Genomic DNA, 26,309 nt, shown 5'->3' with positions numbered 1-26,309 from the left:
ATATATATATATATATATATATATATGTATGTATATATATACATACATACACACGCACACACACATGTATACATATATATGTACACACAGAAGCGTGTGTGTGTGTGTGTATATATATATATATATATATGTATATATATATATATATATATGTGTGTGTGTGTGTGTGTATATATATATATATATATATATATATATATATATACATATATATATATATATATATATATATATATATATATATATATATGTATATGTATATATATATCTGTGCCATTCATGCAAAATGCAAAGACAACTTTTCAAAACACAATACTAACCACCTAAATCAACATTCAGAGCAAAATTTAATACTGTAATATGATTATGTTTTAAAAGTCCTAATCCAAAAAAGAAAGGCTTAGGGATACACCCTGCTCCTTCACGGGGTGCTTTATGACATAATTTTCTTTCCTTGAAACCTTAACGAGTTAATACGCCAAATAATGTGATGACCAAGAAGAAGCCGCGGTGGTGCAGCAGTAGCATTGTTGCCTCACATCGAGGTTCTCCTGTTCGATTCTTGGCTGGAGCGCCTTCTGTGGGGGGTCTGCATGTCTTCCCCACGGTTGACTGGTGTTAGAAAGACTTGCGTAGAATGGGCGTGCCTTCGATGAAGGTTGGGCTTCGAGCTGGCACCTCAGCACCATAAAAATCTACTGCCAGTCATTAGCGGACCGGAGTTCTGCTGTGTCGACCCCTAACCGGGAAAAAAGCCGAAAGAAGAACAACTGTGATGACCAAGAAGGTTCTTCAGATATGTTAAATGTATTTTAACTTGACCATTATTACCAAAGCTAGAGCTAGACTGAAGCCTTACTCAGTTCTTTAAATGAAGTAGGAAGAGGGAATGTGCCAAATGTTTTGACAATTCAAAACGTTTTACAGAAATATTAACTATATTTTAACCTTAATATAATTGCTAAGAGTCAAGATACAACTATTGCATTAGATTGTCAGTTTATGTAAGTGTATGTGTTTGTGCACATAGCTTAAAAGATATCTGGTATAGTGCTTTTTCATAGATTTTTTTTTCTGCTTATTCCAAAGAGATACGTTCAAATAAGTATATAGTAGATACGTCTATGACTTTTAATTTTTAAAATCTTGAGTGATTTCAGGGTTGAGTGAGCTGTTTAGGTTTTTAGGCAGGCAAGACTTAAGTAAGAAAACTCCTGTCTAGGAGAAAGCTTGAAACTAGGTAAGTTGCATCAGAAAAAAGAGCGACCATTATTTTTTTTTTTTTTAATTTATCTAGCATTACTTCTGTTTGTGAGAATGTGTGTGTTTCTCAGTCTTGTTGCTGTCATATTGAAACTGAGAATGTGGACTTTATTCTCGTATAATTAGGGTGTGTGCTGGAGGAATGAGTTATAGTGGTCATCTGTGATACTCTTTAACTTTAGCCACTGGAAGAAACCAGTAATTAGCATTGTTAAAGTGATATTAGCGATTGTCAGTCTTTGGCTTTAAGAAGTAAAACTTGAAGATTAAGCTGTGTAATAAATGTGTCATCACAGGGAAAATGGTCATTTGTGAAATTGGACCCTTTCTCTTCTTCAGCCCAAAACTAAATCCGAGCCTTACAAGTTGGAACACGGGGATGAAGTGAAGTTTGGAGAAACTGTATTATCTTTCCATGTGCACCCAGGAAGTGATACTTGTTACGGGTGTGAACCAGGGCAAGTCATTGCACACTTGGGCCTTAACAAAAAAGAGGAAACACCTGGTATGTTCTGAGGTCCTTTCTCATGTAAAATAATCTTTATTTGCTTTCATGCATTACCAAAGCTAATTTTAATCTGATAGTTTTTTTGCATGATTTGCATGTGAGGAAACAGCATGATATTTAACTGAAACAATTATTTTTATCCCTGATTAACTGAGAAGGATGTAGTTAATTAATGACCTTTAAATTGATAACCTACTTGTTACCCATTTCTTTAATTAACTGATCATTTGATCCTTCTAAATTACTGCGCATTATGGAAAAATGCAAAATGTAGGTCTGATACGTCATCTAGCTGTCATCTTGGGTTATGACTGAGATGTTTGTATTGCTGTAGTGCATTGGTTGACAATTTAAAAGTGATGTTATCATAAGTGTAATTTTTTGTAATTCGGCTTAAGGGCAGATTTCTGTACAAAATGAGATTAAATCAGATGCGTTAATTATCAAACTGTAAATATAAATTCAGAGTGCTAATTATCAAAATTGACAGTATGATAATGAACTTACAGGTCTCCCTTGCTGCTTGAGGTAGCTGCTTTTTCAGCCATGCATCAAGTGTCTTATCCTGTATGTCCACACAAGTATGAAAAGGTTTGCATTACTCCACAAGTTGGATTACATTTAGCTGGAATTATATTAGCATTTCCCCTGTATGTCAAGTAAGCCTTTAAGATTTATGGTCTGCGTAAGTCAAGTAAATTGTTGTATCTTCAGCAAATAATGCAGTTTTTGCCAGCCTATTATACCAGTTGTAACCATGCACTTATGAATTTCTTACCTGTGTGACTAAAGGTCCCAAATAACCCTTGGTCCCATGGCATAAAAGGATAAATCCCTGATTCACCTCAGGCAATCCATGCTTGACTCTGTATTATGGGAGATGTATGCAACAAGTGGGAAGATGGGAGTCAATAGCCAATGCTGACTTGCCCATGCTCGGGGGAGGAATCAACTTAGCTTGCTGCATTGGCTGCATGGGAATGCATATGTTTTGCCATTAGGTGCAAGTAGTGTGCCACTTTGTCAGGAGACTGCTTATGAGTGGAAGTATGCATGCACCTGTAGATGCAGCTGTAAAAGTCAGCTGGAGGGCTTGAGGATGGGACAGCTGCAGGATTTGCAGACTTGCCAATTCCTTACCACTCATCTATTGCCTCCTCTGTGGAACAAAATGGGCTGGAGGGCTGCCACGTTAGTGGAGGAATGAAAGAGTTAATTGGATATAAGAAGAGGAACTAGTGGGCCATAGTAGAGACCCAAAAATATATTAGCAAATAAAACAAGTGAAAATGAGCACCCCTATCTGATCCTTCTGTGCAGCCTAATAAGGCTGATTAACATCTATCCTATTTTTCTTTATTATTAGGCCTTTCATATATTGACAGCAGTTGATCAACCAGTTTCTCAGGGAACCCAAATGTTCATTGCAGGTTGCAAATATCTCCAGCTTACCCAGTTAGATGCTTTACCAGCATATTCCATGTTGTTCTGAATCTTTTTGAATCTTTACCGTTTTTGAAATGTCATCATCCTTGAGTGTGCACGCATTAATCTAAATCTTTTAGGTTTGGCAAGATCTTGGCCATTCTGTTTGTTAGTATGCCATGAATAGTCATCTGTATGAATAGCTTGCAGTTTGCCCAGAAGGTAGTGCAAAGGACTAAAGCTCTGAGCTGTTAGTGAGCTGCTTCCTTTGCCTAGGATACAGGTTTTGATTCCTTCCACCTTCATTTCCTCACTGTGTGACTCTGAACAAGCCATATTACCAGAGAGTGCTCCCATGTCACCCTGAAAAGGGATACTCTAGTGGGCTTAACTGATCAACAAATTGGTAAAATAAATTAATTGATTGAGTAATTCAATATATAAATGATCATGATTTATAATATATATTGGCCTGTGAGAGGATGGATTTGTTAGGGCTTTCCCCTATTTTGGAATATAGACTATTGATGTTCTTCGTGTTTCACTGTTGTAGTCATCACATTTGGGTTATCCCTGCCAGGGTAGCCCTCAGCCTGCCCAAATACCAGAGACTTAGTATTTCTGTGTCAGTTGCTGTCACTTGAGGACTGGCGTCAGGTCGTCGGTAGTATAAAGTAAGGCAGCCAATGCCATTACTTCAGTCTTTCTTGCCATGGAGAAGCAAAAGCAAGTTGCAAAACTGCCAGTCGGCTGCTACCTGAGTTTTTGTCTACCAAATTGAAGTTGAAGTCTTCTGAAGCTAAGTACCCCATTGGGGATCCTTTTTTCTTGCACTAACCGATGTCAGAAAAAGTTAATTGTCTCGCCTTTGGAAAGCCAATACCACAGCGAGACGTCCACTCTTACTGCATCACTTGTTAGGCCCAGACCATGACGGCCCCCGTTGTCACTTCTGTGCTTTGTTCAACACCAGAACTATCCGTCATCGGGACCTTATTGTAGTCAGATATTTTCGCTTACAGTCCTCGAATTCTGATGTGGCTTTGGTAAGCCATCCAACAGCAGATCTTCTAAAAAAACGTAAAGATAAAGGCAGAGACAGACTGCACAGGTCCGAACTTACCGATGATGCTTCCGTTAAGCTAGTTGTTCTCTGGTACTCAGTGAGGTGCTTTCGCAGCCCCTGATGCCCGCTTCTGTTGATTCATAGGCCGCTACTGATACACTTTTGGAGTCTGGTATGTTGCAAAACTCTTCGACTAAGGATCCTGCAGTCTCTACCTTGGATGGGTCCGGAGTCGCTGAGCAGGCACCAGCTTCTGAGGAAGTCATTCATACTACTGAATCTCGACACAAACCGACATCTTCTTTCGTGACTAACGTTCTTTCAAAAACGACCGAGTTTCTTAGGTCCAGGGTGTGACCCACACCCAAGAAACCGAAGACCCACTCTCAGGTGCCTGTTGCCTTGCCTCTGTCTCAAATGCTTAAAATGGTGGAAGACCTTATCATGCTGATCAGGAGAAGCCAAGCTACCCCCTCCAAAAGGAAGGGAGATCTGTCCCCTGTAGTTTTGTCTGAACAAGAGTCAGATGAGTCTGATGCATCTGAATATGAAGGCATGCAAACCCTCTCCACTTATGAGGATTCTGATGAAGAGGATTCCATTCCTTCAGCCTCTCCCCAGAGGATTTTTCCTTTGGGGAAACCCTGCATACTTTAAGGGATCATTTCCAATGGGAGAGTCAGGACTACCCTCAGTCTAAAAAGAGACTCTGGGAATTCCTAGATCTTCCACAGCACAGACCCTTGGTCATCCCCCCAGTCCTGGGTGTTGTGGAGAATGTTTTCCTTGAATCCAGCTTGACTCCTGACGCCCTTCCTCCAGCTCCCAGAAAACCAGACAGGTACTACAGAGTCCCTAACTCACACAAATATCTTTTTAAAAATCCTACAGCTGACCCTGAGGTCATTTCTCAAGGGCCAAAAGGGTTTAAAGCAACCTCTGCTAAAAATCCCACCCCCTCAGACAGGGATTCCCGAGCATTGGATAGATGGGGTAAAAAAAGTATACACCTCAGCTACTCTTGCTATCGGGGCACTAAATTGTCAGTTCCATATGCTGAAATTTCAGCAACATACCTTGGAACTACTTAAACAAAAATGTCTTCTTTTCTTGCTTGGGCAGAATCTAAAGAGTTACAAGAGTTAATGCATTCTGCAAGTCAAGTAACTAAACACACCTTGCACTGTGGTTTTGACGCCCTAGAAGCTTCTTGCAGGGCAGCAGTTACTGGATCTGTCATTAGAAGGCATGCATGGCTTAAGGAACAGCCCCTCCCAGACTATGTCAAATCTAAATTGTTGGATGCCCCCTTGCACAAAGATAACTTATTTGGCACTAAGGCAGAAGAGGTCTCAAAAAAATCTATGCAAACAGTTAAGGATTTCTTGCAGGTCCAACCCCCTAGGTTAGGCAGGCATTGTCCCTCCAAGCACTGGTCCTTTCCTGCTCCCAGTAAACCAGCCTAGCCTAGGCCCGTGGAAACATACCACCCAGAGAGCAGCCGCAGGGAATGCAGAGATCTAAACAGTGGACTACCTCCTCCACTTCAAAACCAGGGAGTTCTAAGCCACCCCCTTATGGTAAGAACTCACAATGACTCACTTGCTCCACCCCTTCCCTCTGCCCATCTTCACTTACCCCTAAGAGGAAAACTCTCCTTTCACTCAAGCACCTGGGCCACCATTACCATGGACAACTGGGTTCTGAGCATTGTGTCTCAGGGATACAAATTTTATTTCCACACCCTTCCAACCCCAAAAGAGTTCCCAGATCTACCACCAAATCAGTGGGCAGAGGCTCAAAAGCAAATCCTTTCCTTGCTCTGAATGAAGGCAGTACAGCACGTTCCCGCAGAACAGATAGGCCAAGGTTTCTACTCCAGGCTATTTCTGGTACCCAGAAAAGAGGGCACCTGGCACCCCATCCTCCATCTATCCATTCTAAACACCTTCCTGGTGATCCAGAAATTCAAAATGCTCACCCTCCAGCAGCTGTCACCCATGCTCTGCAAGGATGCTTGGCTAGCCACCCTAGATCTAAAAGAGGCCTACCTCACATTCCTGTCAGGGAATCTTGCAGGAAATATCTCTGCTTCAGGGCAGGATCTCAACACTTTCAGTTCTCTGTGCTTCCCTTTGGCTTATCTACTGCTCCCAGAGTTTTCACAAAATGTCTGGCTCTGGCCATTGCCTTTTGCAGACAAAGAAATATTCAGATTTGCCCATACTTAGACGACTGCCTTATTCAGGCAGACAGCCAGGAAAAGCTGCTCAAGCACTTGGCCTTTGTAAAGACCCTCCTAACCTCTGTAGGGTACACAATCAATGAAAAGAAATCCAAGCAGGTGCCTACCCAAAGGATAATCTTCCTGGGAGCAGGTCTGGACACAGCATCCCAGATGGCATACCTTACACAAGAGAAACAAATTTTCCTGACAACCTACTTCTCTCAACTAGCCACCAGGCCCCAGCTAACTGCAAGGAAGATCCTGCAAGATCTGGGGTTCATAGCATCTTGCATACTACTCATTCCATATGCCAGACTGCATATGAGGAAACTTCATTTGTACCTAAAGAGCCTTTGGTGTCAACACTCTCAAGACCTGGAAACTCTTCTACCTATAATTCCTTGCCTCAGAAAAGATTTTCTTTGGTGGGCAACAGCATGCTCCCTCAACAAGAGATTGCCTTTCTCCCCACCCCCAGCCGCCCGGACCCTCACCACAGATGCATCAGACTATGCTTGGGGTGCACACTTAGCAGGTGCATACAGGGCCAATGGAGCCCACAACAAATCCCTCTGCACATCAGTCTAAAAGAGATGATGGCTGTGCAGCATGCCTTGATAGCTTTCAAGCCCCTTCTCTCTCCAGGAACTCTCCTGATCAAAACAGACAACACCATTGTGATGTGGTATATCAACAAGAAGGGAGGGGACTCACTCCTACCCTCTATGCAGGCTGGCCATGACCTTTTGGCACACAGCCTCTGTCATGCGTCTACACCTGTTAGCACAATTCCTACCAGCCTCTCTCAACTCTCTGGCAGACTAATTAAGTAGAAATCTTCTGGACCCGCACGAGTGGCAACTCAACAGAAGTACCCTCACGCTAATAACTCAGAAATGGGGAACCCCGAAGGTCGACCTCTTTGCCTTCCACACCAACCATCAGCTCAGCACTTTCTGCACCTGGGAGCATCACTGCATGGCTTGGAAAGTGGATGCCCTGTCCTTCCCTTGGGTCAATCTGTTGGTCTTTGCTTTCCTCCCCTACCTCTCATCCACAGGGTACTGCTCAAAATAAGGGAGGAAAAACCAAGGACCATTCTTATAACTCCAGACTGGCCCCAGCAACACTGGTACCCCTTGCTGCACAGCCTCTCCCCGCTGCCTCCATGGCATCTTCCTCAGATTCCAAACCTCCTGACTCAGAGGGAAGGGGAATTCATGCATCCCCAGTTGCAAACACTCAGTTTGGCAGCTTGGCTTATTCCCTAACCAATTTGCCAACCTTAGTAAACAGGTTCTGGGTGTTATCCATGAGGCCAGACGCCCTAGCACCAGAAAGTCTTATGCTGCTAAATGGAAAAGGTTCTACACCTGGATCCAAGCTAAGGGAGCCAATATGGCACAGCCCTCCCTCCCCCTCATCCTGGAATACTTAGCTGACCTACTACACCATGGCCTCTCTTTTTCCTCTATAAAAATTCATGCCTCTGCTATTTCTGCTCATTTTCACACTGATCAGCCCCTTTTCTCACACCCTGTGATCATACAGTTCCTAAGAGGGGCTAGCAACTTGAGGCCACCATCACCAGCTTGGGACCTTAACTTTGTATTGGAAAAGCTCACCTTGCCCCCTTTCGAACCAGTTTCTTCTACAGAACTAAAATTTCTCTCATGGAAGACAGCATTCCTTCTGCCCATCACTTCAGCCAGAAGAGTCTCTGAGCTGCAAGCACTCATGGCTGTGGAACCCTTCATCATCTTCCATGCAGACAGGGTATCCCTCAGAACTAACCCATTCTTCATGTCCAAGGTGGTGTCCAGTGTGGCTCTCAACCAATCCATTCATTTGCTTACCTTTCCTAACCCCCAGAACAAAGGGGGAAAGGATTCTTCACTCTCTAGATGTGCACAGACACCTCAGATTCTATCTAGACAGGACTAAATCCTTCCGAAAGTCTGATCAATTGCTGGTTAACTTTGCTATAGGGACAGAAAGCAAAGCCATCTCCAAACAAACCATTTCCAAATGGATAGCACACTGCATCCATTTCTGCTACAAACAGCATGGAAAGCCTCCCCCCCAAGGGGGTCAGGACACACTCCACTGGAGCAGCCACCACCTCTGCAGCTTTCCTCAGAGGAGTCCCCACCAGGGACATCCTGGAGACTACCACCTGGATATCTGTTCACACTTTTACCAGGCATTACCACCTGTTCCTCTTCTCCGAATCCAGGGCAGGTTTTGCCTCTGCAGTCTTGCAGGGCATCCTAGCCAGCCCCTAGTTTCCTTGACTGCCTCCACCCATTTTCTCAGCTTTGGGAATCAACCCAAATGTGATACCTGCAACAGTTAAACACGAATAACATAGTACAGTTGTGCACACTTACCATAAATGTAGATGTTCGAGTATATTCACTGTTGCAGTCCTGGTTTCCCTCCCTCCATCCCCCTTTCTTCTCTTTCTCCTTTCATTACCATTATATTATTCCTTATTGTTTTCATTTCCTTGCAAGGGACATATTGGTATTTATTTTCCACTGGTGGGGTTCTTCCAGCAGAGCCTGGCCTCCTACTTGGGGGCTCCCTTCAGGTTAGGGCAAGAAAAGCTGACGTGATAGCGTCAGTTGCCTTACTTTATACTACTGACGACCTGACATCAGTCCTCAAGCGACAGCAACTGACGCAGAAATACTAAGTCTCTAGTATTCGGTCCGGCCGAGGGCTACCCTGGCAGGGATAACCCAAATGTGATGATTGCAACAGTGAATACACTCGAGCATCTACATTTATGGTAAGTGTACACAACTGTACTTTCTCCTGTTCCCTGGTATCATTTCTTCATTTAACACATTTCAAATAGTACATACCACACTTTTAGAATTTCCCCCAAATTCCAGACTTCTACTGTAATGCTGTCCATTCTAGGAGATTTTCCTGTTTGTTGCAGTTGAATCTGCTGCATCACTTCTTCCACTTCTTTTGAAGCTAATAATGATTCCACCTATTTCTTCTGTGACTAGGGAGTATTTATTCTGTGTATGTTTAGTTGCTTTGTGCCATTTGTCATGTATTCCCCCACTATAAAAAATCTTAAAATTCTCTAAATATTTATAATCTCCTTCCAGGATACATTCTTATCATCTTTGTCTGTGGATCTCTTGATTTTGTGACCCCCCCCCCCCTCCAACAATCCTGTACCTTTTGCTGCTTTAATCTTAGTTTAGCATTATATGACTGTGGGTCATCATTTTAGTTCTTCGTTATGTGTTATAACATTGTAAACTTACATAAGTAGTCAAAAACTTGATGTACATGCATGTCATTAAGCACTTTTATTGTCACATAACATCTTTGGCGGATGACCCAAGAAGTGGCAGAAAAGGGTCACACCTTCACCTAACATGAGGTAAAAAAAATAGTTTGATCTGGCACTCTTCCCTGCTCTCTTATGGGAGGTGCACCTGGACCCTGTCATGTCCTGTCATTTACATGAGGTGCGTAAAAAAGCAAACAGATCTGGCAATTCTGATCCTAACTCCTTGCACCAGGGCAGTTGTCCCGTCACCCCATACTAGCTACACTCCTGCTGAATGATTTCAGTGTTGAACTGATGTCATCACAATTAAACTCTCTATTTCACACTCAAAATCAAAGTTAAATCCTCCGTAGTCTTTAGATTTGACAGAACAGAAGCAGAAATAATTGCTTTCAGTTGCACTTTTACCCTACATGATACCATCAGGTTCCCATTACTGCTAATGAACTCTGAGAGGTCTTTTAAATGGACATGCTTTGAAAGTAAAATGGTAAATAATAAATTTGGGGATGTGTCTTAACCTAGGAGAAAATGGCAGCTTAATTGGTTCTCTTTCCACAGCAGCACAGTGAATCAGCGAAAAAATGCAGCTCTGAGGAACAGGGCAGCAGAAATCAGAGAGAGAATAATTAGGAGTATGACAGCATAATGAAAATGTGTTAGTCAATTGAGCTGATGTGAATTGTGAAGAAAAGTTGATGCTGTTTGAATACCTTTCAGTAACTGCACATGATATGGAGGTCTACCTTTCAACTTTATTGCATGCTCCATATTTACTTAAAAGCATGCAAGGTCAGATAACTGTTGATGTGGTAGAAAATAATCAAAGAATCTGTAAATAGTGGTGGAATCATTCTAACGACAGGAGTCAGAGAAGAAGGTGCAAATGTTGCAACTGAAATTGGATGATTTGGAAAATAGAAGTCGAAGATGTAATGCAAGTTATTGCCATTCCAGAGAGCATAAATGTTCAGGGTTTATCAGAATTCATAGAAAACATGTTTTGAGTAGGGATGCAAATGCCACCAAACTTTACTTTCAGAATAGAACAAATATATTAAGACAGAAAGAGGAAAATAGAGATGAACAACCTCTAGTACATGTTTATGGTGCTGCATTCATTTTTAACATTAAAGTAGATTAATGGGTATAGTAGGTAAAAGAGAGATCTCTTATGGCAACAAAATTGTATCATATTCATGAAGGATTATGCAGCAGACTTACTGAAATTAAGCTGTTTATGTAAAGAGAAAACCAGAAGGGGTAGGTTTTCCAGCAACTGTAGTTTATCCTAATGCACCGGTGCTTTCAACAACAAACTTGATAATAAAATAAAATGACATAGCAGATGCATGGCAGCATTATAAACTAGAAAAAAAAGACAAAACGTTTTAGGAAGGGCTAGAACATGTGACATGTAAGGAGATGGAATGGGAAGCAAATAAATCCAGATGAACAGAAGAGCTTGCAAATGACCAGCCTACATGGAAGAAGACCACACAGAAGGAAAATATAGAAATCATGGACGATACAGAGAAAAGCCATCCAGGAAAGATGCCAAGACTGCAGAATACAGCAAAACCAAAAGATACCAGAGGGCCACAGCTCTTTAATTAACCTAAATATTTCACTGTCCTGCTATTTCCAAGCTCTGTGTGCACTCCATCCCCCACCTACCCTACTCCACTTGATTAAAGCATACCTACCGTCGATCTGGTGAGAGACTTTCCACATTGCTCAAATCTGTACTTCACTTCACCAGTATTCACCTGTAAAACTACACTCCACCTTACTTGAACTTTGTTTCTTGAGACATTTCTGCTCGATCTGAGCCAGCACTATAGCCTAACCTTCATCCTTTTGTTTACTCTCCATCTTTTTTCCCCGTTTTTCCCATAGTCTTCTGTGATAGGCTTCTAAATGAACTCCCACTCCTCCCATGTGCCTTGCACCATTTAAAACAGCTCACGGAGCTCAGCGCTCTTTCTCTCTTTCCACTTCTGTCCCGGCCTTCCCACAGACCTGCTTGGTGATGTACGGAACCAGAGACACCACAATTCACAACTGTTGACCTAATGCTTTTGTATCTTTACATCCTAAGTAAGTTTGTTTCACTTGTTTTCAATCTCTTCCAACTGTATTATTTTACAGCTGTGACTGTTGTGCAGAACAAATCAGTTACTATAAACTATGTTAACTAAATTAACAATATTGTAAGAACTGGGTTGACTGCTGTGTATAACATGAGTGAGCATCCAAGCGCGCCCTTCCTGGGCAAAGATGATAATGTTTTTATAGATATAGATGTAACGCTTGACAGATTTGTATTGGATCTTTATTATTCCTGAGTCTTGTAGTAACCACTGCCTTAAGTTGGATTTTCACGCTTATTTGTGACTTCGTTTTTCATGCACTAACTGAATATATGTGTTAATATGGTTCTGTTTGTTATATGTTAAGCCAACACTGGTCACAACATATGTACCCACTGCACAATTTTATCTATCTGTTCCATAGCAGAGAATTAGGTATTTTGCCTGCCAATTACACAGCCAGTTTTATACTTTCGCTGAACTCTTTAGCAATGGAATGACTGTTGTTATATTTACTGTTTTTGCCTTTAGCTAACCGTATTGTTCTGTGGAAATATTTACTTGCTTAAAAGCTAGCCTATACTTGCACTTGTTTTTCCTGCTGCTGCTCCTGTCTGTACGCACACACTTTGTTTAACCTGCAAACTTTCCATCCCTCCCTCATCTTTGTACTGTCTCCCCTTCTCTCCCTCATCATTTACCTGCCCCATAACCTACTTTCTTGAGTAATCTATCATCTTTTTTGCCCTTCAGGAAACCTCATCCCCCTCACCAACCAAAATATAAAGACACTGGGAGGAACCTTACCAAAGTGAAGTTTTTAACTGCACTGTAAAGGGAACCACTATTACAGCCCAGATTCAAGCTGCGCACCGGGACTGCTTATCCACCCTAACATTGTATATATAAATGCACCTGCAGAACTAATACTTTAGCTGCTGTTTTCCTTTGTGTTTAGTCCATGGTTGCCCATGCATCACCATTGCTTAAGTCTTATCCCCCCTTTTCCTGTTGCCTCTAGATTCCATTTTTCCCTCCCACACCTGCCTTCTTGATTACGTTCCTGCACTGTTTGGACAATAAAAGCATTGTTTCCACTGACCCTTTTAGGGCCTCAACTCTTTAATTAACCCAAACATTTCACTGCCCTGCTATTCCCAAGCTCATGCTCTACTCCATCCCCCACCTAACCTTTCTTGTAAAACTGCACTCCACCTTACTTACCTGTCCCACTGATTGTTGATTGAGCCTTGTTTCTTTCCTGAGACTTGTTCCTTGAGCCATTTTTGCTCAATCTGGGCCAGCCCACCTCTTTACATTCACTATGCTCAGGCTCACAACACTCCCCTACCCTCATTCCCACCCACCCTTGCATCATTCATTCTCACCATAACTCCTCCCCCCACTCCATCATTCAATCATCCATTAACAATTAATACCTCTATTTCTCCATCATCCAATACTCTGACCAGTCAACCTCTTGGTACTACTTCATAATATTCTTGTACTCTCATATTACCATACCTTCCACTAGCTAGCTTGTACTGTATTTGAATTATTTTGACTGCTGTTTTAACTACTTTTCTGTATATATATATATATATATATATATATATATATATATATATATATATATATATATATATATATATATATATATATATATATATATATATATATATAAAATAGCTTTCCTGTAAAAAGTGTAGTCCAGATTCAGATTTGCTGTATCCAGGACTGTATGTAAGCTTCTGAGCCCCCCAAGCTTTCTGTGTTGGAGGGAAGCCTTCTAGCTTATCAGTGGGAGTGGTAAGCAGTAGGTAACCTATCTACCACATAAGGAGTGGTTCTGGCCCAGAAATTGTATTTATTGGCCGTTTGGGCAGTTTTTCCATCTCTCTCAACTTTCTGATTTAAAAGCCCACATTTGCACTTGTTTCCCCCCTTTCCTGTAACTAGTTTAGTCCAGATACAGATTCTTACTTTTAGCACTTGAATTTGCTTATTCGTGATCAGCACTTGTTCAGAACTTGTAAGCACTAAATAACCTACTAATTACTACAGCACTCAACCTTCCTCATTACCTAGAGGAAAACAGTTTTGGTACTTACTTTCCTCACATGTGTAGAGAAAAACAGCACTTGTACTCACTTTCCTCACTTATCTAGAAGAAAATATTTTTTTTATTCAGGCATGTCCAAGGGTCAGCTCCCAGTGTTCCCTCCTGTCTATCTGATGAATCTGGGCATCTTGGGGCAATGTAGAAATTGCCTCATGTACACAGACAACCCTCTCCTCCTACCACCCAACACTACAACCTGTGAGAGATGCAATTATCTAGCCAAATTGGAGGTAAAGCTCTCTCCAATCAAGACTGAACTTGACAGTCAAGAGGAGAAGGTAAACACTTGCACCACACCACACTCATCACATAGTCTCACTAAATCTACACCACCAAAATCCACACAGAAATACAAAAACATTCGCAGAGGCTCTCAATAATAATCTGCTCAAGCAACAGAGACTTCCAAAGCAGAAATGCAAGCAACCTCCACCCCCCAACACAACCCAAATGACACATAGCCTGCAGACTCAGTGTGCCACTCAACCACAGCCAATAAGGCAAAACAACGTACCCAACACACTAGTCATAGGCGACTCTATAGTGAGGCACACTGATGTCCCACTCACCAGGCTAAACAAGGAGAAGGTTACTGTCTGCTGCCTGTCGGGTGCCAGGATCCGCCACATAACCCATGCACTCAGGTCACTCCCCAACAAGTACAAATATGACTCTGTCATTGTTCATGTTGGTGTGAACGACCTGAGACGTACCTCTGTGGACTACATGAAAAGAGACATGGAAGAGCTCTCCGATCTTGTAGCCCAGACAGCTATGACCCTAGCCCTGAATAGCATTCTGCCATCACCCAGAATGATGCCGCAGTACAAGGACAAAATGATTGACTTCAACAATTGGCTAAGCTTCTGGTGCCATTCCAAAGGGATCCAGTATCTGTCTGCCTGGGATGACATGGTCGACAGACCACGATGCTTTGCAAGAGATGGCCTGCACCTGTCACCCCTGGGATTCTGGATACTAGATAAGGTTCTTGCCACCCCTATATTGCCTTTTTTAGGCAAGGTTCAAATGACAAATTCACCACCATAACAGGAACAGGCAAGCAAAAACTGAGGGTGATGCTACTCAATGCCAGAAGTCTAAATCTCAAAATGCACTCACTCGAGGCACTCCTTAAAATGGAGAACATCGATATCTGTGCAGTGACTGAGACCTGGTTCAAGGCTCCAGAGAACACCCCTGCACTACCAGGCTATAACTCATACCACACTTTTCGGCCATGTAACCTGGACAGGAACACCAAAGGCTGAGGTGTATCCATATTCATTAAGGATATCCACACCTCCAGGCTAGTTGCTCAGCATAATGCAGCTGAGGTTATCCAAGTGCAACTAACTCTGGGCAAAACTGCAATCCAAATTGTAGCTTGCTACAGATCACCCACCATGCCCCAGGATTCCCACTCCTCTTTTCTTGATGTACTGGAAAATATTAGGGTTCAACCAAACATCCTAATAATGGACGATTTCAACTACCCCACCATTAACTGGGAAAACTACTCATGTACGAACTCCTTCGCTCAACGCTTTCTGGAATTCATAAACTCCAATGCCCTGGATCAACTTATCCACACCCACACCAGGGGCAACAATATCCTAGATCTAGTCATTACCAATATGTGTGACCGGTGTTCCACACCTGAAGTCAATGCATCATTGGTCCGATCCGACCATAAGCTAATTACCCTAGATATCCACATCCTGCCTGCACCTCCCATTAAGGAAACCATAATAAAAAATTTCTCCAAAGCCAACTTCATGGTTCTTAAGACAGAAGTGGTGAACTTCATGACACCCATGCAGATGGACAATACAGTTACAACTACTGAATCCTACACAATTGCACTTTATAAGCACTTACATGAGTGCATGGATCGTGTTATCCCAAACAGAACCAAGATGCTATCCTCCAAAAAAAGGAAGCCAATCTGGTGGTCCCCTGCCATAAACAAACTGTACAACAGAAGGAAGAAACTCTTGCAAAAGAGAGTAAAATCCCACGAGTGGAGGAGCTCCCTGGTCAGCCTCAGTAAGAAGCTGCGATCCCTGATAAAATCCTCCAAAGCTAGTTATGAAAACAAAATTGCCACTGATTCTAAAGACAACCACAAAGCATTCTATAGCTATATCAAGAATCTGAATGGCAACACTCAGATCTGCTCTGAGTTACAGCACAATGGCACTAAATATACAGACCCAACTGATATTGCCAACATCCTGGCAGATAGGTTCAGTGCTAACATTACCCCTCTCTCACCCCCTAAAGAGCCCATCTCTACACCGGAAGAATGCAAAGTTCCTGTAATCCTGGCTGCACAGGTAAAAACCACACTCTCCAAAGCCAAGAACACAGCATCCATGGGACCAGACAACATCCCAGGCTGCATTCTACACAAACTACAGAACGAACTGGCACCCCACCTAAGTACCATGTTCAGTCATAGCCTCACCTCAGACTTTGTGCCTGCTGAATGGCGCACAGCAACGGTTATCCCACTCCACAAGGGGGGAGCCACTAGGGACTCCGGGAACTACCGCCCCATTAGCCTGGCGAGCCTGGTCTGCAAGGCCATGGAATGTATCATCATGGAACTCATAAACAAAGGCATTGGTAATCTCCAAACTCTGGATCCCACCCAGTTTGGGTTTGTAAAAGGGAAATCGTGTCTCCTAAACCTGATAGACTTCTTTGAAGCAGTCACCAAAGCCGTAGACAAGGGTAAGGTGGTTCACACAGCCTATCTAGATCTTGCCAAGGCTTTTGACACCATCCCCCCACTCTGGAATTATAGATAAACTCACTAAACTAGGTATAAATCCCTATTGCACAAGATGGATTGCCAACTGGCTCACTGACAGAACCCATACTGTAAAAGTTGCAGACTCCAAATCTGACTTCAAAACAGTGACAAGTGGAGTACCACAGGGTTCAGTCCTGGGTCCTCTCCTGTTTGGTATCTACTTCTCTGAAGTACAGGCTAACACAGAAGGTCTTTGGCTAATGAAGTTCGCAGATGACTGCAAACTAGGAGCCATAATCGAAACTCCTAATGATGTGGACATCCTACAAAAGGGCCTCACTGAGACAGATGCCTGGTGTCAAAGCCATGGCTTCAAGCTCAATGCCAAAAAGTGCATTGTCATCCCCTTTGGTAAAAACTCTGTACCCATGAACTACAACTTAGGCGGTAGTATACTTAACACCAAAAGTGTGATGAGACCTTGGGACACAGATGGACAGTAGTTTCTTCTTTGATAATCACATCGCCACAGTAACCAGGAAATCCTTCCACGTGGCACACCTCATCACAAAAGGTTTCTCATCCAGAAAAAAAGAGGTCATTGTTCCCCTCTACTCATCACTCATTAGACCCAGTATAGAGTACAACTGGAAAGGCCGCAAAAATATCTCACAAAGAGGATTACTGGCCTCAAACAGATGCCTTATGCAGACTGTCTCAAAAAACTCCAGCTTTACTCCGTCGTATATCGCCTACTCGGAGGTGATCTCTGGCTAACATACAAAGCTATGTCAAACCCAGAGCTGTTGGAACATACTCCACTTAAAGAAATCCCAATCTCTCCGAGCTACACGTTCTAGGGACCTAAACCTTGTCACCACAATAAACAGAACATGCCGGAAGGATAGATTCGTGTCCCAGAGACTTCCCATACTCTGGAATAAACTACCTATCTATATCAAACAAAGCTCCTCATTAGCACTCTTCAAGAAAAATCTTGATGATTGGATGGGAAATAGGAAATTCACCCCGGGGATCACCACTGTGGCTCTGCTTGACAGTGGCACAGGAAAATAATTTTCTTGGGTGGCAAAAGCCAGGGTACCTTTTTGGCTGGGCTGTATAGGCCCCAGGGCCGATAGCCTAGTACCTACATATGAACCTATGTATCTTAGGACCCCTTCTTTTCAGTATTTTTATAAATGACTTCCACACCACTCTTAAAAATGGATCATTTCTTCAGTATGCGGATGACTCAACCAGCATCTGCTCTGCTGAATGAACAACAGTAGTCATCTAGACCTAAACCCCATTAAAACCAAATTGCTACTATTTACTCCCAAGAAAAACCTCTCTGTTAACAAGATTGATTTCATTGTTCATTCTAAAAACAGCACCGCCATAGAAGTGGTCTCCCATACTAAATTATTAGGAGTTATTCTAGATGAAAACCTGACATTTGACCACCATATCCATAATAATATAAAAAATGGGCACCATTTATAGACATAAACACTTTCTTAACAGGTCTACGAAGAGTACTCTTGCCTTAACCTTTCTCCTATCTTCTGTCCTGTATGGTGCCCCTCTTCTCACCAATATCCAGTCCTCCCTAAAAGCCAAGCTTGACTCTTGTTATAACAAGGCTGCCACATTTGTTACCAGTGCAAACTACTCCCATCACCGCATCTCCCTACAATTGCTTAACTGGCTCGAACTTCCACATTATCTAACCTACGTACAACTAGTCACAGGACACACAATCATTTACAAACCCTCAGACTGCCCAGCCCTTTCTTCTATTTTAACCCTCTACCACCCAATAGGCTACTCAGATCTGAAAAACAAATTATTTTGCAAGTAGACAAACCTAAACTCCCAGCTGGAGACCTGCTTTATTCCTTCATAGTTGCCAAACTTTGGAACTCTGTCCCTACAGATATTAGAACTACCAGTAACATCTCCTCCTCCAAAAAAATCTCTGCATTAACATCTCTCTATTTTCATCCATTTATAACCTGATTACCCACATCTACATTCATACCAGATCATTGCAACGACTATTTTTTTTCTGTCTTCTATTTTAGTGAATCCTGCCTGCTCTTCATTTTACCTGCTATCTCCAGCAAATTACCACCACCTTTCAGAAGTGAACTCTTTCCGTTCGGGCAGTGTAAGCTTCGACTGTTATTGTTTCCAAGACTGGACAACCTGATAAAATAATCTGTAGGTGCTAGGAATACTGTGTTAAAATTTCAAGTCTATTTAATTCAATTTTACCAAACAGTATTGGCAGCCGAGTAGCATTTAAGAGTGCAGCCCAGCATCAAGGAGTTTACCCCTACCCCTCTCTGCTTATTTCTTTCTGCAGCTAATATTATATAACTTACTGTGCTGTTTGCAGCCCCAGGGCTCCGAGGTTATTTTTTTACAGGCAATGTAAAACTGCCTGCATAAGATTTCTTTGCTCTTGCAGGATATTACCTCACATTAACTTGTTTAGTTTGCCTATAGTCCCTCTGTTCCACTGTTTTTTTCTGCTTACACTTAAGCTCTTATTAAAGTGCACTACTTACCTCGGTGATTGTTTCTGGTGAGTGCTGACATTCTCACGCTCAACCCACTCCCTTCGCCCTCACTGCACTAGGACTCGCTCTGTTCCCCTACCCCCATTCCCACCCACCCCTACTTTTATTTCCTTTATACCCAAGGAAACCACACCCCTCTTCTATTGTCCAATCCCTCCTACCACAACTATCCCCACCCTCCCACTGCGATACTGTTATAGTCACCTTCTTCACTAGCAGCCCCTAGGCCCAACCCCCCTCTACTAATCCTACTCTACATCCTTCAACTTCTCTTCCTCATTTCCTCTCAAATCTCCTTTCAGAATGAAATTCTGTCACTGCTTACACTACTATACTCTGCCGTCATTCTGCTGACCTCCATGGCTATAAAATCACACATTATTCCTCCCCAACACTCAGATGCATCTATCCTCATCTTCCATGCAAACCTTATCAACCTAGCATCACCAATATTAACCTTAGCATCACCAATATTAACCTTGGGTACAGTACTATTCTCTTCCCTTTAAGACATCTTCAGCACACAAACCCTCAGTTGTCCTACTACAGGTATAACCAACTAATAACCAAACTAAAAAAAAATAATGTTGTACTCTTTAACAAAGATAAAACTCCAGTCAGAGATCCATCCCAACCCAGGCACATCTGTAAATCCCATCCAACTGATCAACTTCCTTCAGTCTCCTGTTCTTATACATCAGTCCAAAACCTCACTTGCACTAATACATATGCCTCAATACCTCTTACCTGTAACGTTGATCTATTGTTAACACATTTCAATCTCAGAAGCTTTGTAAACAAAATCCCTAAATTCCATTCTACCTTGGCCACCTACTGTCCAGACATTGCTGTCATTACTAAAACCTGGTTAAAGCCCCACATCAAGGACTCTGAAATAACAACAAATGGTTACAATATTATAAGACAGGATAGGTTAAATAAATGTGGGGGGGTGGCAATTATGTTTAGAGACTCCCTTAATCTTGTAAAACAATGAGTATAAAGGTCACACAGGAAAACCAATCAGTTAAAACACAAAAAGAAAAATCTGTCAAAGCTACATCCTTTTATGGCTGATGTTGTCAAAGCAGACGTGTGATGTCCCACATACTGGCAGTGGCTAAAAGCTTTTGTGTACTGGTCTGATGTCGGGTCATAGGGTGGAATACAACCCATATGTAATGAATATTGCAACATAGAAGAGGAGGACATCTATGGTTATGGTAAGATTTTATGTAACTATTCTTTCTTATTTAAAGTGCTTCAAAAAAGATATTTTGAAAAGAAGTTTACTACATGAATAAAATGATGTATGATGCTCCCACTTTTGACATGGCAGTAAACAGTAGTGTATCTACACAAGGCAGAATATTTTGAGGAACTAGATAGGATGCCCATTGCTTCCAGGGTACTTTCTGTGAGCAAAGAAGAGTTAGCCATTTAAGTTCATGAGGTCTTAGAACAAAGACAAGAGACAGGTGATAAACCTATGTTCTAACTGTATGCTGATGTTTGTATCCTGTTGGCAGAAAATATAAATAAGGTACAACTCCAGGTTATGAATATTTTCAAAAGAGTTTGAAATGTGTCAGGACTGGACCTATATCGAAATAAGGGTATTGATCAGAGTAGGAAAAAGTAAGTGAGGAGGCACAATCAAAGGCATAAATATCCCATACACCTTGGATTGGAGGTTGGGTACACGTATGAAGGAACAGTTATAAAATGTAGAGAATTTTATAGAAAGATAAAGAAATTGTTGCAGAAGGCTGGTAATAGAGCATATACTATGTTGAGTAAGATCTGTGCTATTAAGATTATGATTCAGCCTGTCCTATACATGTTATAAAGTGTATACCGATGAGATATGATCACCCATTAGTAGAGAAGGTACAGATTTTACTGAGAGCATGTGAAACACTGTATTTCAAGTTCGGAACTGTTAACTGTCATCAGAAGGAGGATGGAGGCTGATAAATTTCCCATGCCAGGTTTTGACATTTAACTTTAATCAATGGGTAAGATTACATGATGAGAACAAGGAGGTTGAAATATGGGGAAAACAAAGGTGACCCTGTATAGAGAATTTATTTGGCAAACACTGTGGGAGATTGTGGAGAAAGGCAGAGCTGTAACTGGCTATTTTGATGCCCAGTGCCTCTTCCTGATCGGGCACACCTCAACACAAAGTTGAGGAACAAAAACAAAGTCACTTCTGCAATCTGGAGTGCTTCATTTTTGTAATGAGGAGCATCAGTTCCTAAACCTCTAGGCTTACATATACAATCACCAGTCAAGTTCAGGAAGAAATGCTGTCATTCAGACCAGGTGGTGGCCCAGCATGTGAATTCAATCTCCATATTAACTCTCCAAACTCAGTTTAGCCTTTATATAAACAGTGTATTACAGTTAACAGCTGTTTAATTATACCTTTCACTTAATCCAGTTACTTTTTTATATTTCATGTGTATCACTGGCACAACAGGTAGCACCCTCACCTTTGGTGCAGAAGGCTGTGAGTTCTCTTCCCACACCAAGTCGATGGATTGCTGACACTGAGCACTAAAACCAGCCATCCTACATTATGAAAGCCCTCTTGCACCCCTGTTGCAGAAGTATGTAGCCCAGGCCCCATCTGAGTTCAGGATTCCTGGAAAAAGGCACAGTTTTGGGCTTTCCTGTTGTTAATATGTGTTAAAAATGTTTAACTTCGCTTTTGTTTCAGACAGAAATCTGGAGTGAATCTGAACTAAATACAAGGCATCCACTGTTCATAGGTTCATAGGTTCATACTAGGCTATCTGCCCTGGGGCATTTATAAGCCTAGCCCGATTGTGTTTGGCTTACGCCACCCCTTGATTTGAGTATACTGTGTTTTTACTGTGCCTCTGTCTAATAGTGACACGGAAGTAATCGCCGGGACAAACCTATGATCCCCCATCCACTCATCAAGATTCTTCTTGAAGAGAGTCAGTGAGGTGCTCTGCTTAACATGAATTGGAATTCTATTCCAGAGCGGAGGGAGCCTCTGGGTTATGAATCTGTCCCTCCAGCATGTACTATTTATATCTGTGCTGAGGTTCAAGTCCCTCGAGCGCATGGCTCGAAGGGATTTAGATTTACTGAGGTGGGGCATGTCCATTAATTCTGGGTTGGACATAGCTTTATATGTCAGGCATAGATCGCCTCGAAGTAGGCGGTATGCAACTGAGTAGAGCTGGAGTTTTTTTAACCGAGCAGCATATGGCATCTGTTTGAGTCCCTTGATCCTCCTGGTGAGGTACTTTTGGGGTCTTTCTAATTGCTGCAGGTGTCAGGTAAGGTACATCCCAAAGGGGGCATTGTATTCTATGATGGGCCTGATGAGGGATGAATAAAGGGGCACGATTACCTCTCTTGATCTAGATGTGAATCCTTTCATGATGAGGTGGGCTATGTAGAAGGTGTTTCTAACCACTTTGGCAATGTGGTTGTCAAAGGAGAGATTGCTATCAACTTGGGTCCCCAGATCCCTAATTACTTTCTCTGTACTTAATGGGTTACCACCTATGTGGTAATTTGTGGGCACATTGTTTTGCCAAAGGGTATGACTATACACTTTTTGGCATTTAGCTTTAGACCATGGCTCTGGCACCAGTTATCCGTCTCTGCGAGACCTTTTTGAAGGATGTTTGTGTCAGCTGGAGAGTCGATTATGGCACCCAGTTTGCAGTCATCTGCAAACTTGGTGAGCCATAGTCCTCCCACTTTGGCCTGTACCTCAGAAAAGTAAATACCGAACAAGAGAGGTCCCAGGACAGAACCTTGTGGGACGCCACTTGTGACCGGTTTCGAGTCTGTCATGGCCCCAGCAACTCTGACTCTGTGGGTTCTGTCTTTGAGCCAGTTTACGACCCATCTTGTGACATAGGGGTTTATATTTAGGCTGGATAGCTTATCTATGATGCCCGAGTGGGGTATTGTGTCAAATGCCTTTGCGAGGTCCAGATAGGCTGTGTGGACTACCTTCCCTTCATCTATGGCCTTGGTGACTGTTTGAAAGAAGTCGACCAGGTAAAAAAGGCAGGATCTGCCCTTGACGAAGCCAAATTGGGTAGGATCTAGTGTCTGTAGGTTTCCAATGTCTTTGTTTATGAGTTCCATGATGATCCTCTCCATAGCCTTGCAGATTAGGCTAGTCAGGCTTATGGGGCGATAGTTTCCAGGGTCCGCAGAGGCGCCACCTTTGTGGAGTGGGACCACTGTTGCTGTACACCATTCTTTGGGCACATATCCTGTAGTGAGGCTGAGATTGTACAGCAGTTTTACTTGAGGGATTAGTTCTTCTTGGAGTTCATGTAGGACGCAACCCGGGACGCCATCTGGTCACATGGAAGCAGTGTTTTTTTGCTTTGGAGAGGGTGGCCTTCATCTGAGCATCAGAGATGTTTGGGAGGCTGCACTCTGCCGGGATAGATACTTGCTCTTTTAGGGGGGAGGGGGTGGAGAAGTTTGCACTGAACCTGTCTGCCAGGATATTGGCGATGTCTGTGGGTTCAGTGTATTTTTTGTTGTTTAGAATCAACTCAGAACAAGTCTGGGAGTTGCATCCCAGGTTCCTAACATAACTGAAAAAAGCCTTATGATTGTCTTTAGTGTCCTGTGCAATTTTTCTCTCGAAGCTGGCCTTGGAGGATTTTATGAGGGATCGTAATTTTTTGCTAGTACTGATCAGAGATGCCTTCCCTTTTAGGGATTTTGCTCTATCATGTAGTAGCTTCCTTCTTCTGTTGTACAGTTTATTTATGGCTGGGGTCCACCAGACTGGACGCCTGCCTTTGGATGATTGGGTCTTGATTTTGTTTGGGATAGCATGATCCATGCATTCCTGGAGATGTCCGTAGAATGCGTTTATATAGGATTCTGCAGTTTGGGCCGTAGTTTCCACTGGCTCAGGGTCCTTGAAGGATTCCACTTCGGTTTTGAGAAGTATGAAGTTCGCTTTTGAGAAGTTTTTCACTGTGGTTTTCTGGACTGGGGGTGGGGTCGGGATGTGGATATCCAGTGAAATTAATTTATGGTCTGATCTTACCAATGAGGGAAATACTTCTGGTATGGAGCATAGTCCCCATGTTGGTAATGATCAGGTCTAGTATGTTTTCCCCTCTTGTGGGAGTGGTGACTAGTTGTTCCATAGCATTTGAGTTTATAAATTCCAGGAACCTTTGGGCTAAGGTGCTGGGGCTTGAGTAATGCTCCCAGTCTATGTTTGGGTAGTTGAAGTCGCCCAATATAATGGTGTTCAGAGAGATCTTCATGTTCTCCAATGTTTTCAGGAAAGCCAAGTGGGATTCCTGACTTTGAGAGGGTGGTCTGTAGGATGCTATAAACTGAAAAGTAGTCTTGCCCACTGTCAGTTGCACATGGATGGTCTCCGATACTTCGTGCAATGCCACTAACCTGGAGGTGTGGATATCCTTGATAAATATGGAAACTCCCCCTCCTTTTGTGGTTCGATCCGGGTTTTGGGGCCGAAAAGCATGATATGAGGTATAACCTGGTAGTGCTGGGGTGCTCTCTGGAGCCTTGAACCAGGTTTCTGTCACTGCACAGATATCGATGTTTTCCATACTGAGGAGAGCTTCGAATGCATGCATCTTGAGGTTAAGACTTCTGGCGTTTAGCAGCATTACCCTTAGTTTCTTTATTTTTTTATTTTTTTTTTTTATTTAACATTTTGTTGACGGGAGAGTCCTCTTGTTCCTTGTGCTGTCTGTGGAGGTGGGTTTGACTTTTGAGCCTTGCCTAAAAAAGGCACTATGGGGGTGGCAAGAGCCTTTGCCAATATCTGAAAGCCCAGGGGGGACAGGTGCAAGCCGTCCCTAGTGAAGCAACGTGGCTTGTCGAGCATGTCATCCCAGGCTGACAGATACTGGATCCCCTTTGAATGACACCAAAATTTTAGCCAATTGTTAAAATCGATCATTTTGTCTTTATACTGTGGCATCATTCTAGGTGAGGGTAAGATGCTGCTCAAGGTCAGGGTCATACCGGCCTGGGCTACATGATCAGAGAGCTCCTCTGTCTCTTTTCATGTAGTCGAGGAAGGTACGTCTCAGGTCATTCACACCAGCATGTACAATGACTGAGTCATATTTGTATTTGCTTTGGAGTGACCTGAGTGCTTGCGTTATGTGGCAGATAGCTCACTGTGACCTTCTCTTTATTCAGCCTGGTGAGCGGGACGTCAGTGTGTCTGACAATAGAGTCACCTATTACAAGAGTATCAGGTGTGTTATTCAGCCTTAAGGGCTGTGACTGCTTGGCACACTGACTTTGTGTGCTATGTGTTGTACGTGTTTTGTTTTGGGGTAGCGTTTGCTTGGATGTCTGCTTTGGAGGTCTCTGTTGCTTAGGTAGATTTTTATTTAGAGCCTCCGAGTATGTTTTTGTGTTTTTATGTGTTTGGTTCGCTGTTGTGGTGGGACTATGTGATACTGGAATTGTGTTGTGTGAGGTTACCTTCTCCTCCTGACTGGTTACACCAGTTTTGAGATGAGAGAGCTCAGCCTCCAGTTTGTCAATATGGTTGCATCTCTCACATATATTCAAACCTGTTTGGAGGAGGAGAGGGTTGTCCATGTACATGAGACAGTTGTAACATTGCCTCAAAATTCCCAGATTCACCAGCTGGACTGGAGAGGAAACCATTGACTGACCTTTGGACATGCTAGAGTAATATAGGGAACTGAATTAAAACAGACCAGTAGGGGACAAGGTAATCGCAGAGAGTATAAGAGTAAGTAGTGCTTATGGTTTATTAGTGCTAACTTGTAAAATTACTTAGTTGGACCAGTGAGGGGCCTTAGAATGAGAATATGGTGTTTACTTTGAGAGATAGAGCAGTTCTAAGGGAAAAAGTGAAGAGCAGACTTCGTGGAGCCAGGAATAGTTTAAA

At 42.6% G+C, this 26,309-nt stretch overlaps 1 protein-coding gene across 3 annotated transcripts in view; it reads left to right on the top strand.

Moving 5' to 3' along the window:
• The window catches only part of AGGF1 (angiogenic factor with G-patch and FHA domains 1), a 1,405,627-nt gene that overhangs the window by 1,186,560 nt on the left and 192,758 nt on the right, over positions 1 to 26,309 (top strand). For all 3 annotated transcript variants that reach the window (XM_044058021.1, XM_044058022.1, XM_044058023.1), the window contains one exon: positions 1,603 to 1,768. In XM_044058021.1, coding sequence (XP_043913956.1) covers positions 1,603 to 1,768 — 166 coding nt within the window. The remainder of the gene's footprint in view (positions 1 to 1,602; positions 1,769 to 26,309) is intronic.

This window comes from Protopterus annectens, chromosome 16.part0, assembly GCF_019279795.1.
Source record: "Protopterus annectens isolate FY-2018-M chromosome 16.part0, PAN1.0, whole genome shotgun sequence".
Classification (NCBI taxonomy): domain Eukaryota; kingdom Metazoa; phylum Chordata; order Ceratodontiformes; family Protopteridae; genus Protopterus; species Protopterus annectens.
Note: the sequence above shows the minus strand (reverse complement) of the source record. Positions and strands in the feature narration are given on the sequence as shown.